Raw genomic sequence first — 18,037 nt, 5'->3', positions numbered from 1 at the left:
ATTATGAAGAGTTATGGCGTAAAATGGATGAAGATATGATAAAAGTGGAGCAAGCTTAATTTATCATTGATTGGTAGAATAGCTGCAATTAAGATGAACATTTTGCTGAGAATAATGTATTTATTTCAAACTATTCCGATTGTGAAAGACAGTAAACAATTTAATAAATGGCAAAGAAAGATTTCAGAATTTATATGGGCTGGAAAGAAACCATGGATTAAAATGAAAGGTTTAATAGACGCTAAAGAAAGAGGAGGATTCCAATTACCAGATTTAAGATTATATCATGAAGCAGTTTGTTTAGTGTGGATAAAAAATTGGGTGACGTTATTGAATAAAAAACTTTTAACATTGGAAGGTCATGGAAATAAATTCAGCTGGCACGCTTATATGTACTATGGGAAGAAAAAGATGGATGTTTTTTTCTGTCACCATTACATAAGAAATAATCTGCTAAATATTTGGATGAAGTATAAGAAATATGGCAATGAGAGAAAACCACTATGGATAGTGCCAGCAGAAGTAATAAAAATAACAGCTGAGTCAGGAGAGGGAAAATGGATGTCATACAATCAACTACTAAAAATACAAAGAGGTAAAATAGAGTTGAAAACTGCTGAGGAGCTGAATTATAAATATGATTGGTTTCAAATGCAACAAATAAAGAGTTTGGTAGAAAGTGAGAACAAACAGAAATGGAAAAAGTTCTGCTTGGAGATAATGAAAAATTAATTTCAAAAATCTATGTTACTTTTAAAATGGTCTACGAAAGATGAAGTAGTGAAATCTCAAATGATTAAGTGGGCAATTAATGTAAATAAAGAAATACAGATGGACACATGGGAATATTTGTGAAAGAACTCTATGTCAGAGTATTAAAGAAAATTCTTTTAAAATGATGTACAGATGGTATATGACTCCTAAAAAGTTGGCAAAGATGAACAATAAGATGCCAGATAAATGTTGGAAATGTAAAAAACATGAATCTTTCTACCATATATGGTAGACTTGTGAAAGAGCGAAAAAGTATTGGCAGATGATTCAACAAGAGATTTCTAAGATCTTGGGATACGAATTTAACAAAGTTGCAGAGACTTTTCTGTTGGGATTACAAATGGAAAAATTTCCAAAAGAAGATAGAACTTTAATCTGGTACTTGCTCTTAGCTGCTAGGACATTGTATGCGCAGTTGTGGAAGCAAAAAAAAAAATACCAGAGAAATGGGATTGGATTGTAAAAGTTATGACATGGAGTGAAATGGACAAGTAAACAAGAACCTTAAGAGACTATGATTTAGAAGTATTTAAGATGGAGTGGAAAAAATTCAGAAGATACGTAGAAAAAGAGTGGAAAATAAAAGGACATTGGACCATTTTTGATAATGACTAAGTACAAGAGGGAGGAGGATATTAATTTTGGTTCTTATTAATTAAGGGTACCTTTAATATTAAGATTTTAAGTATATAGCACCGGCGGGGGTCAAGTAACGGGGGGAGGGGTGGGCAGAAAGTAATATATGGGATAGATTTAAAAAAGTAATTATTAATGATGTAAGAAATTGAAATTTATTACCATATGTTACTAATAAAATTGTTTGAAACAGCACATTGGTGGCACAACCCATGACCTCTGTTCTTCAGGCAGCAAAGGCCCTATGGCCCAAACCAGCTTCCACCCCGATCTCCACTCGATATACCAATCTCATGTACAAGACTCAGGAGATGGATGTGGGGTTCCTTTTCAACCATCCCAAGCCCAACTCAGTTGTAGTATCATCCTCATCAAAGAGTAAACGCACACACTCCACGCCTCCTGATAAGGAAGGAAAAAAACTCAACTCCATAGGTTGCAAGGTATACTCCGTTGGAGCCCTGGGAATCAAGATGGCTAATTACAAGGCGTGTATGGCATGATACCAGTATGCCCTTTGGGAGAAAATGACTGTCGTTACTGCCTGATAACAAGGCACTAGAAATAAAACACCTCCGAAAGGGAGGGTATGCTAGTTGCCCAACACTAGGTGAATGCAGCAAAGCATCCAGTGCATGTTTTTACCAAGACACTGACCACAGCTGTCACACTCTGCCGACATGCATGGCTACATGTTACAACCCAACCATACAATCAATACAAGAGCCTGGATAGAGGATATTCCATTTGAAGGGGACAGCCTATTCAACTCCACTACAAACATGTTCCTCCAGGATCTAGACAAAAGCATTAAGACATCTAGGAACCTGGGAGTCTCCACTTCCTCCCATCCTAAACAAAAGTCCTGAACCAAGACTTGTTCTCCAAATCTTCCCCAGAGCAAACCTGGTCGCCACATTCCCAACAGAGCCACTCCAGGCCTTCATATGCGGGCAAACATAAATTCTCTCCTCAACAACAACAATCCAAGAACAAGGGGAGCAAAACACCCAAGTAGGGACTTTTGACTCCCACCAGATGAACCCATCTTCAACCCAACCCACCCAACTCCACCCCTACTTACCTGCGTGGAAAAAAATAACCTCCAACAGATGGGTCCTGTCCATCATAGAACAGGGCTGTCAGATCGAGTTCCTTGAAACTCCTCAATCGTGTCTCATGGTAACATCTCCATCCAACATTCTCCCACAAGAAGTAGACAGTCTTCTGTCAAAACATGTTATTGAACAGGTCACTCCCACCCCTCACCCTTCTGGCTTCTATTCCCGATACTTTACCGTCCCCAAGAAGGACGGGGGACTTTGACCTATTCTGGATCTCAGAAATCTCAACCAGTTCATAGTATACAAGAAATCCCATATGACATCACTGCAACACATCTTTACCCTCCTGTGGGAGGATGCCTGTATTGAAACACTAGACCTAAAGGATGCATACTTCCACCTGACGATCCACCTACAGTCTCGCTCATACCTCTGATTTGCCATAGGGCAGGGGTGGCCAATGGTAGCTCTAGATGTTTTTTGCCTACAACTCCCATCAGCCCCAGCCATTGGCCATGCTGGCTGGGGCTGATGGGAGTTGTAGGGAAAAAAACATCTGGAGAGCTACCATTGGCCACCCCTGTCGTAAGGAATCTCCATTTTCAGTACAAGGCACTTCCATTTGGCATCTCGACAGCTCCCCATGTGTTCACGAAAACTCTGGTGGTCATTGCAGCTACAGGGGACCCTAATTTTCCCAAATATAGATGATTGGCTGGTGGTGGCATACTCGGCCGCAACTCTGCAATACAATTTAGCCACCATAATGTCTCTTCTCTTCGTTGGGGCTCCAATGACAAGAAGTCTCATCTCATTCCATCCACCCAGGTGCAATTCATTGGAGCAATTCATTCATTCTGGATGCAGAGCATTTCTCTGGATGCAGAGCATTTCTCTCCCAGGAGAGAATACACACTCTGATCACACTGATCACAACCATCTGCAGCCAGGGCGATGCCTCAACACTACAGATACAGCATTTGTTAGGCCTCATGGCAGCAACCATAGCGGTGCTTCTCCACGCCTGCCTTCATATGAGACCACTGCAGCTGTGGTTTGTATGAACCTTCAAACCTGCCAGACAACACCAGTCCCAACGGTTGAATCTACCCTCAGATGTGCTGAATTCCCTCACATGGTAGGAACAAGAACACAATCTAACAAGGGAAGCACCATTCCAACTTCCTGTTTCCTCACTCACAGTCACCACAGATGCCTCCCTGTGAGGCTGGGGAGTCCGCATCGGCAACTTGCACACAGGAGCTTTTTGGGAACCACAGCTATTGAATCACCATGCAATGCACTACCTTGAATTGTTAGCAATCAAGTATGCTCTGCATTCCTTCCACCATCTTTAGGGGACGAGTGGTCTCCTTCCTGACAGACAACATCACAGCGCTATATTATATGAACAAACAGGGGGGCACAGTATCACTCAGACTCTGCCAATTAGTGCTCAGCATCTCTGGGAGGACTGCCTCCACTGGGACAGATATCCAGTAGCCACTCACTTGGGTGCTCAGAACACCATGGCGGATACTCTGAGCAGAGGGAGCTCCTCCTTCCACAAGTGGGAAATCAACTGGAAGTATCTCAGACCACTCTTCGAAAGGTGGGATCACCCTGACATCGATGTGTTGGCTGCCAGAGACAACAAGAAATATCTGAAGTTCCGTTCCAGAGGAGGATGCGACCCAGCCTCGTTGGGAGACGGTCTACTATCCCCATGGCACAGGAAGCATCTATTCTTGTTCCCTCCAGTACCACTTTTGACCAGGGAGTTGCCAGGGTACAGATACAGAGACCTATCGGGATTCTGATCACCCTTTGGTTTCCGAGGCAACCTTGTTTCTGTCCCTCTTCCACCTATCCAAAAGAACGTTCCATCACTTCCCATTGGAACTCGACCTCTTGTTGGCACACGAAGGCCACCTTCTTCATCACAGTTCCTTCTACAATAGATTCCTTCTTAAGTATAGGACAGCTGGAAAAGAGTAGTCTTGCAGGCCCTGCAGAACTGGGCAAGGCTCTGCAAGGTCCGCACCTCCTCCGGCAATTGGTTCCACCAGTGGGGGACTACAATCAAGAAGGCCCTTTCTCTGGTGACTTTCAGTTTGGCCTCCCTCAGCCCGGGGATTACCAATAGATTTTGTGAGCCAGGTTACAGTAGCCTCTGGGGAATATATTGGGAGAGATGGTCCCTAAGGTAGGCAGGTCCTCGGCCATATAGGGCTTTAAAGGTCATAACCAGCACCTTGTAACTTATCCATTACACTATTGGCAGCCAGTGCAGTTCCCGCAGCCCTGACTGTATGTGCTCCCATCTAGGAAGCTCCAATAACAGCCTGGCTGCTGCGTTCTGCACTAGCTGTAGTTTCTGGGTTCGGCACAGAGGCAGCCCCATGTAGAGGGCATTACAGTAGTCCAATCTCAAGGTGACTGTTGCATGGATCACTGTTGCCAGGTTGTCGCGGTCCAGGAAGGGGACCAACTGCTTCGCCCGCATAAGATGAAAAAAAGCAGATTTAGCAGTGGCTGCTATCTGGGCCTCCATTGACAGGACAGGCTCCAGTAGTATCCCCAAGCTCTTGAAGAAGATAAACAGGTTGTTTACCTGTAACTGATGATCTTCAAGTAGTCATCTGTGCATTCACGCTACCCACTCTCCTTCCCCACTACTGATTATCCTTATTCTGGCCTTATAGTGTCAGAAAGAACTTGGCAGGATCCTCATGCCTGTTCCAGTGGGCATGTGCGGGGGAGGCGCTGCGCTTGCTGACTGGGAAGGGTGGGAAAATCTTTTTTTCTAGGCTTTAGAATTACCAGTCTGGATCGGTGCAGGTGCACTATATCCCATCAGTGTGAATTCACAGATGACCACTCAAAGATCATCAGTTACAGGTAAGCAACCTGTTTATCCTTATTTTCATTCTTTAGACTCTCTATAGAACTCTAAAAATATGCTATACTATATTACTTTACAAGTAGAATTCTGCATTCATCCCACCCTAAAGAAGCAATTAATTGTCCAAAATATATTAATGATATGTGTAATGCCCATACTTAGGTCTAAACTGTGTGTGTTATATGCAGCCAAGTCACTTCTGACTTACGGTGGCCCTGTAAACTAATGACCTCCAAATGGCCTATCATTAATAACCTTGCTCAGGACTCACAAGCTGAAGGATGCGGCTTCTTTTATTGAGTCAGTCCATCTCATGTTGCGTTTTCCGCATATCCAAGTTAGACATAAAATATTCCAAGTATACCATATTTTACATTTTTGTATATTTTTCTAATTTTCTTAATTTGACCATATTGTTTTACAGAAGACAGAAGATAATACAGAAGGAATGGGATCTGGACTTGGTCCCGATGGAGAGGTAAGAATTTTGGTTCTATTTAGAAGGCATATGTCTCAGTGCATAATGAACATTGGCCATAATCCAAGTGTGTACAGCAATGTCAAAGGAAAAAGAACACGGCGAATTCACATAAACTGTTGGCCTTATTATAGACTTTAGGATTGAGTCTATAAATTTTATGAATTCCTGTAAGATAATTTATAGAAATATAAAAATACAAAAAAAAAAGATTTGAGGCTTTCATACTAAAGTGGTAAAATGAGCAGCATTATCTTGTCTGATCTTGAAGATGAAAGATAAATAGTAAGGATCAGCATGAACCTGAAAAGGGTGGTTTGGGGTCTGAAATGGCCCATTGGGAGGGATGGTGGCTCAGTGGTAGAGCATCTGCTTGGTAAGCAGAAGGTCCCAGGTTCAATCCCTAGCATCTCCAGCTAAAAAAGGTCCACGTAAGTAGGCGTGAAAAACCTCAACTCGAGACCCTGGAACGCTGCTGCCAGTCTGAGTAGACGATACTGATTTTGATGGACCAAGAGTCTGATTCAGTATAAGGCAGCTTCATGTGTTCATGGGCCAAACCCTGAATCGAACCATACCCTCACAAACCAGAATGGTCCATCGAGTTCAGGTCCTGCTTTCTCCCAGCTGCAGAAAAAGGGATGGGGATTGCCCAGGAAGGGGATTTCATTTAAACCTAATGGCTTAACAGCAGGGTTCCCCTCTCAGATGCTATGTTTAAATGGCTGCCAGCCATTTAACCCTCCAGTTTTGCAGTCCCCATCACTTAGAAGGGGGAGGGAGCAAACTACAGGGTTAAATATGGGGTGAAGTGCCTCATAGGAGGCATTTCACCTGCTTTCTGCTGGTCTTGGGCTCCCTCAAGCAGTCTTTTAAGGGGGCTGTGCAGGGAGCCTGAGCTGTCAGAAAGAGACTGAAGCCTCAACCAGCTGAACTGGCCAAAAATCTGATAAATGTTTGTGGAATTGCCTTCTCCAAATTGCTTCCCAAGCTCCAAACCAGCTCAAATTTTGGTTTGTGTGCCTGTTTGTTGCCATCCCTAGTAAATAGTATTAGAATAATAAATTCATTATACAAAGATTGATAAAAATTAACATTGAATTTTTGTTCATGAACCTTGCGAATTTGCAGCAAGCAAGTATAAACTTTAAAGGAGTGATTTGTTTGTGAAATTAATAGTCTCGCATAGAGGTTCGATATAAATAAAGAAATGATCTTGGAGTAAAAATGTTTATGGTTTGTTTTCTGAAATAATACAATTTAGAAGTTTATGTAACTAGAAATTGTATTTCAGAGTAAAATCCATACATATGACAGTGTTCAAAAGCCTAAACTCTAGATTCAGCTGTACTTTGTTCACATTTCACACTGCAACCCTGTTTATCTTTTTTCCTTCACAAATAAAGGCAGACTTTTTAACATGGTCCATAGCTGATTTTGCAGATTGGATTGTTACACCCTAACTCATCAAGCAAACATACACAAGTAGCTATACATACTGCTGTCTTTTCTGGCATGCAATAAAATGTATAGTAAATTGGTTTAATGGAAGACACTTTGTCTGACACAACTAATTGAAGATTTTAATTAGTGCCCTTGCAGTTAATGAGCTATCTCACTAATGAGCATGCTATAAAGGTCTGTAGTAGGTTTATCTGGATGCATGTGTATTTGTCATCTTATGCTGATAATATGACAAAAAGTGTGATTTTTAAAAGTCTCTTCTTGTTTTGAGGAAAGCTAATAGGGGAGACATTCAGGCACTCATTAGCAGTAAAAAAAACCCCAGAAGGAATCAGTGTTTAACCCCCCCCCCCTTTGAGATTTGTTAAATATGTTGAAATACTGTTCATTAAGAAATATTAAGCTTTAAAGTGCAATTATTAAATAAATTCTTTTGTATATAAATGGCAACAAAGAAATAGAAATGAATGTTGCTATTTTGGACATAAATATACTCCTGACACCTTGGCTTTGTGTACTTGATAGACCAGAACTGGCCAAACTGCGGCTTGTGGCTCTTTCACACATATTGTGTGGCTTTTGAAGCACCCACCATTCCATCAGCCAGGTTGGAAAAGGCATTTATCCCTTTAAATCACTTCTCCAAGCCAAGCCAGCCAGCAGCTTGGAGAATACTTTTAAAGTTAAAGTTGGTTTCTTTACACCTCTCTCTCATCTCTCTCTCTCTCTCTCTCTCTATCTTCTTCCATCTTCCATTCTATCCTACCTACCTACGATGTTCATGTCTTGTGGCTCTTAAACATTTGGCAGACATTAAACAAGTTTGGCCACTCCTGGTCTGTGTATATCATATACTAAAACCAAGCTTCTGAATGGTTTTGGTTCATGCTGATTGTCACCTGTTTTGGAATTGGAAGAAGTTTCCCTTGAAGACTGATTTGGTTATGAACTGTTCTTGTTAGACAAAAGTGTTTTTCACAGATTAAGCTGTGCATTTATCCTTAATCTTCAGCCCATAGATGAGAGCAGTCAGATGAGTGATCTCCCAGTCAAAGTAACTCACACTGAAACAGGAAAAGTCCTCCTTGGACCAGAGGCTCCTAAAGCAAGTCAGTTGGATGCTTGGTTAGAAATGAACCCTGGGTAAGTAGCCAGAAGTCAGCCAAAAAAATAACATTGCACTTTTATGTTTTTTTTGTGTTACATTTCTGTATTTGCGGATTCTTTGCCTTTTGAAGTGCACATTTATGTTTGGGGGTCTGCATTTCACTTTTTTCTTTCTTCCCATCAGCTATGAAGTTGCTCCTCGTTCAGACAGTGAGGAAGAAAGTGGCTCTGAGTATGAGGAGGAAGTAAGTGAATGCCACACTTTGGTAGATGTATTTTTTAAATTTATAATTGTAATTTTTTTAAAAAAAATTCACTTACTAATTGAGAAGCATGCAAAAGTAGCTATAACTGTTAAAATAAGCAATATTATAATATTGCATGATAAAAAGCAGAAAACTACCGTATTTGCCGGCGTACAAGACGACTTTTTTGCCCCGAAAAACATGCCTCCAAGTGGGGGGGGTCGTCTTATACGCCGGGTGCACTCCGCCGCTGCCCGAGGAAGGAAGCCCTGAGGAGGCTACGGGATGCGGCGGCAGCGGCAAGAGCAGCGCCCAGAAGCCGGCCGCGCTCTCGCCTGGCCCCATGGCCACGCAGGGCTCGTCGCCGGTGCCACTCGGGAAGAGGAAGAAGCCGCCGGCACCGGAGCCTGTACAGGACGAGGCGGAGGCTGCTGCGCTCATGGCCCCCGTCCCCACATGCTCCGCTTCGCGCCCGGACCCTTCCCTCAGCGCCTCAGCAGCCCAGCCATAGGGAGAGGGAAGGGGAAGGAGGCCCACCGCCGCCCCAGCCAGCAGCGCCTCACTCACTCACTGACAGGCGCTCAACCCTCCCCCTTTGGCTCTCGCGCGCACCCATGCGGGAAGGGACGGCGGGGGGGAGAAGGGATCAGAGCCCACCGGACCCCGAGCACGGGGCGCGCTGATGTCATGTCACCATGCGGGCGGGAGCGCTCTGTCTCTCTCTCTCTCTCTCTCTCGTTTCCTCCTTTTCTACCTAGCCTCCCCACACCCCTTTCGTGTGTCAAAGCGGCTGACAACGGGACGCAACTGCGCCTGCGCAGCGAGGCCCCCCTTTTCGTTTTCCGCCCCTCGCCTCAAACATAAACATTGTCCCACCCTGAGGGAGCGCAGAAAGCTCATGCGCATTGGTGGAGCTCCTTTCTTTCCTTTTCGTCCAATGTTTCTTGAGGAGAGTTTCTGGGAAGGCGGGAGGGAAGGAGGAGATAGACGTAATAATAATAATAATAAATAGGAATGGTGACTAAATAGCAAATAGAGATTAGAACTGTGGCTGGTGTTTCTAATAATAATGGGTTTCGGTTCAAATCTCCAGTTCCTGTAAGAAATGTTGGGGGGTCGTCTTATACGCCCAGTCGCCTTATACGCCGGCAAATACGGTAACTCTAAAATAAAGTTTAAGCATCATTTTTTTTCCTTTCTATCATAACAGTAACAGGAGCCACAAGTTAATGCTAATTTGTTTGGGTTTTCTGGTATAAACAAGAATCTTCAAAGTGATGGGTGGGAAACTGTTGTATTATAAACCTATTAATTAACAGGGAAGGTAGAGTAGATGCACTGAAGGAATACATATTTCTCTCAATTAAGAATGGCCATGAATCACAATAAGCAATGAGGTTTTCATTTTTAGATCCTCTATTAAAGCAGATACTAGTTGCCATTGTTCAGCACAGCAAGTGTCCTGTCTACTTGAATCAATTTTTTATCTTCATATAAGTAGATTTGTTTATGTTATCCTTTTAATCAGTCCCTCATTAAAATACAATGATGCTTCAGATAGGAGAGCGAAAATATGAAATGCAGCTATTGGTATGTCCTGTCACTTTAGCAATCAAGCCTGGATTCATCAATATGCAAAACTGTATTTAAAAGTGTTGTTAAGCAACAGCTAGGAAAATAGGTGTTATTGACAAGCAATGGGGACAGAGTGTACTTTGATTAATTCGTGTTACTCTTTGAAAGATACTTTGCTCTGACTCTAAAGAAAGGTGAAAAGGATTCTGTTCATGGAATAAAGCTGATTTCTGTTATTGCCTTTCCCATCCTGTATCAAGATCAGTTTTGTTGAGCATCAGTCATATGCTATGAGGGTGCTGCAGATTTAAAGTGCTATGCTATGCAGAGTTACACCCCTCTAAGACCACTGATGTCAGTGGACTTGGAAAGGTGTAACTCTGCTTAGGATGGCACTGTAAGGTTCGTTTGAGAATTTTGTGGCAAGTCCACTTAACACAATCAGTCTTTCTTTTTCTTCTGTGAACACAATGAACTCTAAGTTACCAGCTCAAAAGACCAACAAATTGGGTTCAAGCCTCAGATTTGGGAGAGATGCAGCCTTTTGAGCTGTAAAGTCTGTTTAACTATAGAGTTAAACTATAGAAGTAGTCCATGCTTATTGGGAACTCCTGTATTTATACCAAATATAAGGCTCTTAACCTCAGGCACATCTTGGTTGTGCTCATATGTGTCACCTCCCATTCACCCCTGTCTCTTACAAATGAAATGAGAGCATTCAAGTAGCTGACAGTATAAAAAGTGGAAATCAGAGCAGCAATAGGAGAAAGCTTGATGCAGTTTAAGAATTTTAATATAGTATCAGAATATGCTTGGATTTGGGGGGGGGGGGGTTTAATGAAAAATTGTCATATTTTATATAGAGGGGGGGGGAGGGGACAGGCATGCAAGCAGACATATGGCACTGTATAAGTATTCCCCCCCCCCCTTAGATTATGATCTGAAGAAACTCTCTCAAAATGTAATACCCCATGACAGGTGTCTGGAACATATGAAAAAAAATTCTCCTTATTTTAAAAATGGGGGAAGCAAGAAAGATCTTACAATGTTTTGAAAATTCTGATACAGAGTGCCTATAAAACTAACAGAAACATTATGACAATGATAGCACTGTTTGTTAAGACACAATTGTTTAAATAAAAAATACAAATTATCATGAAAAATATAATTTTGCTTTTAACTAGTTCTGACTAATGCTGTAGTTATGGCACCTGGGCTGTTCTTTCCTGCAGGATGATGATGAAGACTCAAGTAGGCAAGAGACAGATGAGAAGATCCACCTGGATCCAAACAGTGAAGATGTTTCTGAGCGAGATGCTAAACAAATTATTGAGTGAGTCTAATTTGAAATGCCTGCTCCCTCCATGAAGGAACCTGTTTTGTACCATATATATTTTTGTAGTTTATGAGGAATGCTTGCTAACATTTAAAACTGTTTAGTAACATGAAGTTCTAAATCAGTCTGTTTACTTGCTTTGAAGGACAGCCAAACAAGATGTGGATGATGAATACAGCATTCAGTATAGCGCCAGAGGGTCTCAGTCTTACTATACAGTGGCTCATGCAGTCACGGAGAGAGTGGAGAAGCAGTCTTCTCTTCTTATTAATGGCACACTAAAACATTATCAGGTAAGCATCCAGTTGGAGGCTGCTTTCATATTTTCAAACATTTCCATTTATTATAACCCCTTTCAGTGCGTCTTTAAATCAGGGGCTCTTAAAGTGTGGCATAATGAGGCTCCCTAATAAAGATCAAAACACAACATTTCAGTCTCACCAAATATGCTAGAATGTAGTAATTGAGGCTCTCTATTCTCCGCATTCAGTATCTTAAAGAACTTAATATTGCCTCCCCATCTCTCCTGAGCTGCCAGACCACACATGTGCAAGAACTTTCTGATTTAAAAGCATTCATTTCTTAAACTTTTAATTAAGATTTTAAGGTTTTTAAATGCTTTGACTTTTTAATTGTAATAATTTTGCACTTTGTTTATTGTTTTATCGTTTGTTGTGAGCCGCCCTGAGCCATTTTATGGGAAGGGCGGGATATAAGTCATAGAATAAATAAATAAACCTGCAGATCTTCATCGTGGTCTCTGTGCGGTCCCACACATGGGTCTTGCCGCAGGCAACGGATCCATACCTCGGAGTCTCCAATAGCTCACCTAGAGCATTTTTTGGCGCGCTCTCCCACTTGCCCTGGGGAGCAGGCATCGACTGCGCATGCCTGGAGCGAGCAGGAGGCGCCCCTCCCACTCAGTTTCTTCCTTTCCACTGCCTGGACAACACCTACTTTGCTGCGTTCCTCTCTCCTCAGCTCGTCTTCTCCTGCCTGTGGTATCGTATTCTTTTTTTCTCTTTATCTCCATTTCTGCCCTGTCTTTTTCGTCCTTATAAAATAAAATAAAAAGCCCTTGTTTCTGCGCTTTCCTTTCCCTTTATTTTCCCGCTTCCCTTCCCCTCCCTTGTCCGGAGCGTATGGAGGGGAAAATTACTTTAAAAAAGTGTCGGAGGTGTGAATCTAAAATCCCTACTTCAGACGGAGACTCTTACTGTCTTTTTTGCTTGGTTGAAGCTCTTACCCCCACTGCGCCAGCTTCGGTAAAGAGGTGCGAAAAAAATCGAGCGGCTAGACGCCAAAGTTTTCTGCTTGAAAAATCTCTCCGGGCCATGCCCAGCTCTGATTCGCCACCTCCCCCACACCAAGTGGGAGATTCGGCTGCTCCTCAACCCCTCAAGAAGCATAAGTCTGACAAGAGAGCATCCAAGAACTCTGACACCGGCCATAAGTCTTCGAAGAAGTCTCACCAAACCGATTAATCAGCCTTGGCTCCAAAGAAATCTTGCGATCCGACAAGGTCGACTCCGACGACTTTTCCGAGGGCTACCACCTCGACAGCTACCATCTCGACAACTATGGCTACGGTTTCCACCCAATTGGTCTCAACCCAACCGCTAGTTCTACTAGAGCTCTCGGCGCCTTCCGACGTCATTTCAGACATGCTTCATCTCACTCCTCATTCTCCAGCTCCAGTCGAGGTCATTCCGGTTCGGTCTCGTTCACCCTTGGTCCATAGTGTCATGCCGTTTGACATCCTCGAACCCGACGCGCGTTCGGATCCTCTGACCCTTCCTCAAGAGCATCCCTGGTCTCTGCATCAAGCAGGTTCTTTTCGGGACATTGGAGTTTCCCCTCTATACCGGGAGTCTTCGACATAAGTTTCCACCCAACATGTCCGCTCTCGCTCACTGGCTTGACGTCGTGATTTCCGTTCACGTTCACCAGTCTACCGTGACTACCGGGATTATTACCAAACAGGTTGATATGAGTACTCCTCAGTCTCCAGATCTCCATTTTCTCGTCACCGTCAAGTCTACCATCGCTACTCCCATTCCCCCTCGGAGGAAGTTTTCCAGTGCTCTCGGTACCGTGAACTGGACATTGTGCCCCACAGAGACCGTGAAGTGTCAATGGCTCGACTTAGTGACTTCGAATCGCCTCGGTACCATGAGCCTTCTCGAACCCGAGACCTGGAGTATCTCTCTTCTTGAGACCGTGAACCTCTTCGTGAGTCTTATATGCCTCGAGCCCATGCCACAGCTTGCACCACTATGTTTTCAGCATTGGCCATGACTTCGACCGCTTTGTCATCACATTCAAAATCTCTTCCTTCCGAGGACCCTGTATATGCGTCTGCACCTACCAAGCCTTTAGCTTCTCCACCCAAACCAGAGGAATCCGAATCTGACAAGGACAGTTCTGGCTTCTCTGACTCCAAAAACCCTCCTGGCTCTCCTGGTTCTGATACTATGCATCCAACCCGTCTCTCTCCATCTGACGGTTCATAAGCCTACCTTAATCTGATCACCACTATGGCTGAGGCCTTGAATGTGACTCTCCCTTCGGATTCACCCAAGGTTTCGGGTGTAGTCCACAATCTGGTTCAAGCGGATTTCCCGTCAGGGTCACTCCTACCTATGCTGCCAGTGCATTTGGAGGGACTTTGTGAGGCCTGGGACAAACCTGCTTCCATTCCACCTACCTCGAAGCGCTTTGATTCCCTGTACAGGGTACATGCTCCAGAATCCAAATTTTTCGCCTCACATCCAGCTCCAAATTCCATCATCGTACACTCTGCAACTAAAGCCAAGCCTTCTAGACGCCCTACACCTGATCATGAGGGCTGGAAGTTGGAGACCCTGGCTCGTAAAATCTACAATCTTGCGTCTACTAATTCAAAGGTTAACAATTACCTGGCTTATTTCTCTGCCTATACCTTCAATCTTGCCAACCAATTTATATCTCTCATCCCTTCTCTCCCCGAAACTTCTCAGAGGGTCACATCCAACTTAGTCTACGAGCTCTCAAGAGTTTCCAAACAGCAAATAAATTTTATCAGGCATGTTGTTTCTTATTCGTCTAGGGTTTTTGCATCTTCTGTGGCACTCGACGGCACGCTTGGCTCAGATCCACAAATCTGCAACCGGACATAAAACAGAAAATCGAAGCTCTTCCCTTTGATGGCCTTGGCCTCTTTCATGCCTCCACCGATGATGTCCTCACTTCTGTAGATGACGGCCGCAAGAGGGCAAAACGCCTTGGGGTCTCTCAGATAGCCTCACAACAGTTCAACCGGCCTAGACCTTGGAGACCATCTTTTCAGAGGTGTCAACGCTCTCTTAAACAATCTGAGTACTGGAAGAGGAAAACTCTTCAACAAAAACAACCTTTCCACCAGAAGTCACGCTCTCAGCAGACCAAGAAGTCTACCCAGCCAGCCAAGCAGTCTCTTTGACTTCCCTCTGTACCCTTCTCAACAGCTGGATCCTCTTTATCACACACGACTCTTCCCGTTCTATCCAACTTGGAGCTCAATCACCATGGACTCTTAGGTGCTCACCATAATTCGCCCAGGTTACGCCATTGAGTTCGTTTTGCCACCTCGCCATCACCATTTCGTTGTTACCCCGCCGTCCCCTCATCTCAAACAAGAGATTGTGGACTTGCTCCAAAAAAATTCGATAAAACCTGTTCCTCATCACCATCAAGGGACAGGCTTCTACTCACGATATTTCCTAGTTCCCAAGAGGGACGGGGGCAAAAGACCCATTCTGGATCTCAAGAGACTAAACAAGTGGATAGTCTACAAGAAATTCAGAATGATTTCCGTCCAATCCATCCTACCTTTAATTCCGCAGGATTCATGGATGGCCTCCCTGGATCTCCAGGATGCCTATTTCCACATAACCATCAGACCTCAGCACCGCAAATATCTTCGCTTTGCCATGGGACAACATCATTTCCAGTATCGATCACTTCCGTTCGGGCTGTCCATTGCCCCGAGGGTGTTCACGAAATGCATGGCAGTGGTGGCAGCTGCCCTGTGTCTTCGCAACATTCCTGTGTTCCCGTACATAGACGACTGGTTGCTTATCGCCCCGACAGCACATCAACTGGCGAAGAATCTCAAAACAACCCTCTCTCTTCTCGCCTCCTTGGGCCTGTGTGTGAATGCTACCAAGTCTCACCTTACCCCAACACAGGACCTACAGTTCATAGGTGCTCGTCCCTTCACCTCCCCTCACCTTGTCTATCTTCCCATGGATCGCGCCCAGACTATTCTGTCTTTGGCCCAGGAGGTCATATTTGCTCCAACACAACCTGCAATCACCATTCAATGTCTTCTGGGCCTCATGGCCGCAACAACCTCCGTTCTTCGCTTTGCAAGACTACGTATGCGGCCACTCCAGCCTTGGTTTGTTCGTGCCTACCATCCACACGTACAACCTCAGAATACTGTTCTCACTGTACCTCAGAAAGTTCAACTCTCCCTTTTCTGGTGGACAGTACCAGACAATCTACTCTGAGGAATGCCTTTTGTCCTTCCTCCTCCTTCTGTCATCGTGACTACAGATGCCTCCAAGTGAGGATGGGGAACCCACTTAGAGGACAAGACTGTTAGGGGTCTGTGGACTGCACCAGAGAGGGCTATGCATATAAACTGCCTAGAACTTATTGCTGTTCACAGGGCTCTTCAGTCCTTTCTTCTGTCTGTAACTGACCAACATGTTCAGATCACAACCAACAATATGGCCACAGTTTTTTATGTGAACAAGCAGGGCGGGACCAGGTCTGTCTGTCTGTACCGCATAGCTATAGTCCTTTGGGAGTGGTGCATCAAAAACATCTACCTGACTGCCATTCACCTGCCAGGGATAGAGAATGTGTTGGCCAATCTCTCAGCAAGATTCGCATAGACGACCACGAATGGTCTCTCAATCCACGTTACCTGCATCGCTTCGGGTTTCCACGGATAGATGTCTTTGCTACGAAGGACAATTCGAAATGCCCCCTCTTTTACTCCAGGAGAGGCAATGATGCCTTCCTTCACACTTGGTCCACTTCATTACCTTTTCCCCCCAACTCCTCTAATTACTCGATCCCTACTCAAGATCATTCGGGACAGTACAGATTGCATACTGATAACGCCATGGTGGCCATGGCAACCGTGGTTCATGAGACTCCAGATGTTGAATCACACCTACCGCCGCCTTCCCTTGGCAGACGATCTCCACCCAAAATCACGACCAAGTATGGCACCACAATCCCCAAATCCTGCAACTCACAACATGGAGAATTCGGCTTTGATTTTACCACCAGGGGTCGCAGAAGTTATCCTAAATGCCAGAAAACCTTCTACCAGGCACTCATACCAATGCAAGTGGAAGCGTTTCTGTTCTTTTGCGTCTTCTCAACAACTTGATCCACAGTCTGTACCTCTCCCTTCGATCCTGGAATGCCTTCTGTCTCTAAAGGTTTCAGGTCTCAGCTATTCCTCTCTGAAGGTTCACCTTTCAGCCATCTCAGCCTTCCATAAGCCTATTGATGGTCAGACTGTTTTCTCCCATAGACTGTCCAAATCATTCCTCAGGGGCATGTTGCACCTTCACCCTCCTATCAAACTGATTGTGCCAGTTTGGAGTTTGTCATTCTTGCACAACTTATGAAACCCCTGTTTGAACCCTTGGCTACTGTGGACCTCAATCTTCTTTCTTGGAAGACTGCCATATTGATTGCGCTCACTTCTGGCAAGCGTGCCAGTGATTTGTGTGCTTTCTGCTCTGACCCACCTTACACAGTTTTTCATAGGAACAAGGTGGTCCTGAGAGCGGATCCTGCTTTCTTACCCAAGGTTGTATTGAAATTTCATCTTTCAACTTCTACTTCATTGCCCACGTTTTTTCGTGTTCCTAAGGACTCTGGACAAAGAGCTCTACACATTCTCAATGCCAGAAGAGCTTTGTCTTTTTACCTCTCTCGTACACAACCTTTCCGTAAGGACCCTAACTTGTTTGTGGCCTACGGCAATCCTCAAAGAGGTTGCAAAATTTCTACCCAGAGACTTTCTAAGTGGGTATCCATTGCAATCCGGTTGTGCTACTAAGTTGCTAACCAACCTTTACCTGAGGGTCTTAAGGCTCACTCGACTAGAGCAATCTCAACCTCCTTGGCCTTTCTGGAGGGCGTCTCCTTAGAGGACGTTTGCTCTGCTGGATCATGGTCCTCACCATCCACGTTCGTCTCCCACTACGCTTTAGACGTTTGTGTCAGACGGGACGCCTCCTTCGGCCAAGCGGTCCTCAGGTCCATCTTCCACTGAAATCACCCCAGGTGAGTGCATGCATATGTTGTAACCATGAAAATGTTTTTTTTTCTTGCCAGCACCACCTTCCTTTTTGACTTTCAGCTTGCTAGTCACCCATGTGTGGGACTGCACAGAGACCACGA

The 18,037-nt window shown here is 44.3% G+C and overlaps 1 protein-coding gene across 2 annotated transcripts in view; it reads left to right on the top strand.

Moving 5' to 3' along the window:
* The window catches only part of SMARCA2 (SWI/SNF related, matrix associated, actin dependent regulator of chromatin, subfamily a, member 2), a 180,400-nt gene that overhangs the window by 75,816 nt on the left and 86,547 nt on the right, over positions 1 to 18,037 (top strand). Inside the window, exons 11-15 of one of the 2 annotated variants that reach the window (XM_060237411.1) lie at positions 5,804 to 5,857; positions 8,334 to 8,464; positions 8,613 to 8,673; positions 11,481 to 11,581; positions 11,730 to 11,877. In XM_060237411.1, coding sequence (XP_060093394.1) covers positions 5,804 to 5,857; positions 8,334 to 8,464; positions 8,613 to 8,673; positions 11,481 to 11,581; positions 11,730 to 11,877 — 495 coding nt within the window. The remainder of the gene's footprint in view (positions 1 to 5,803; positions 5,858 to 8,333; positions 8,465 to 8,612; positions 8,674 to 11,480; positions 11,582 to 11,729; positions 11,878 to 18,037) is intronic. The other variant, XM_060237407.1, reaches the window with a different exon arrangement.

This window comes from Heteronotia binoei, chromosome 4 (genome assembly GCF_032191835.1).
Source record: "Heteronotia binoei isolate CCM8104 ecotype False Entrance Well chromosome 4, APGP_CSIRO_Hbin_v1, whole genome shotgun sequence".
Taxonomy (NCBI): Eukaryota; Metazoa; Chordata; class Lepidosauria; order Squamata; family Gekkonidae; genus Heteronotia; species Heteronotia binoei.
The sequence above is the reverse complement of the archived record's forward strand: the minus strand, read 5'-3'. Positions and strand labels throughout refer to the sequence as shown.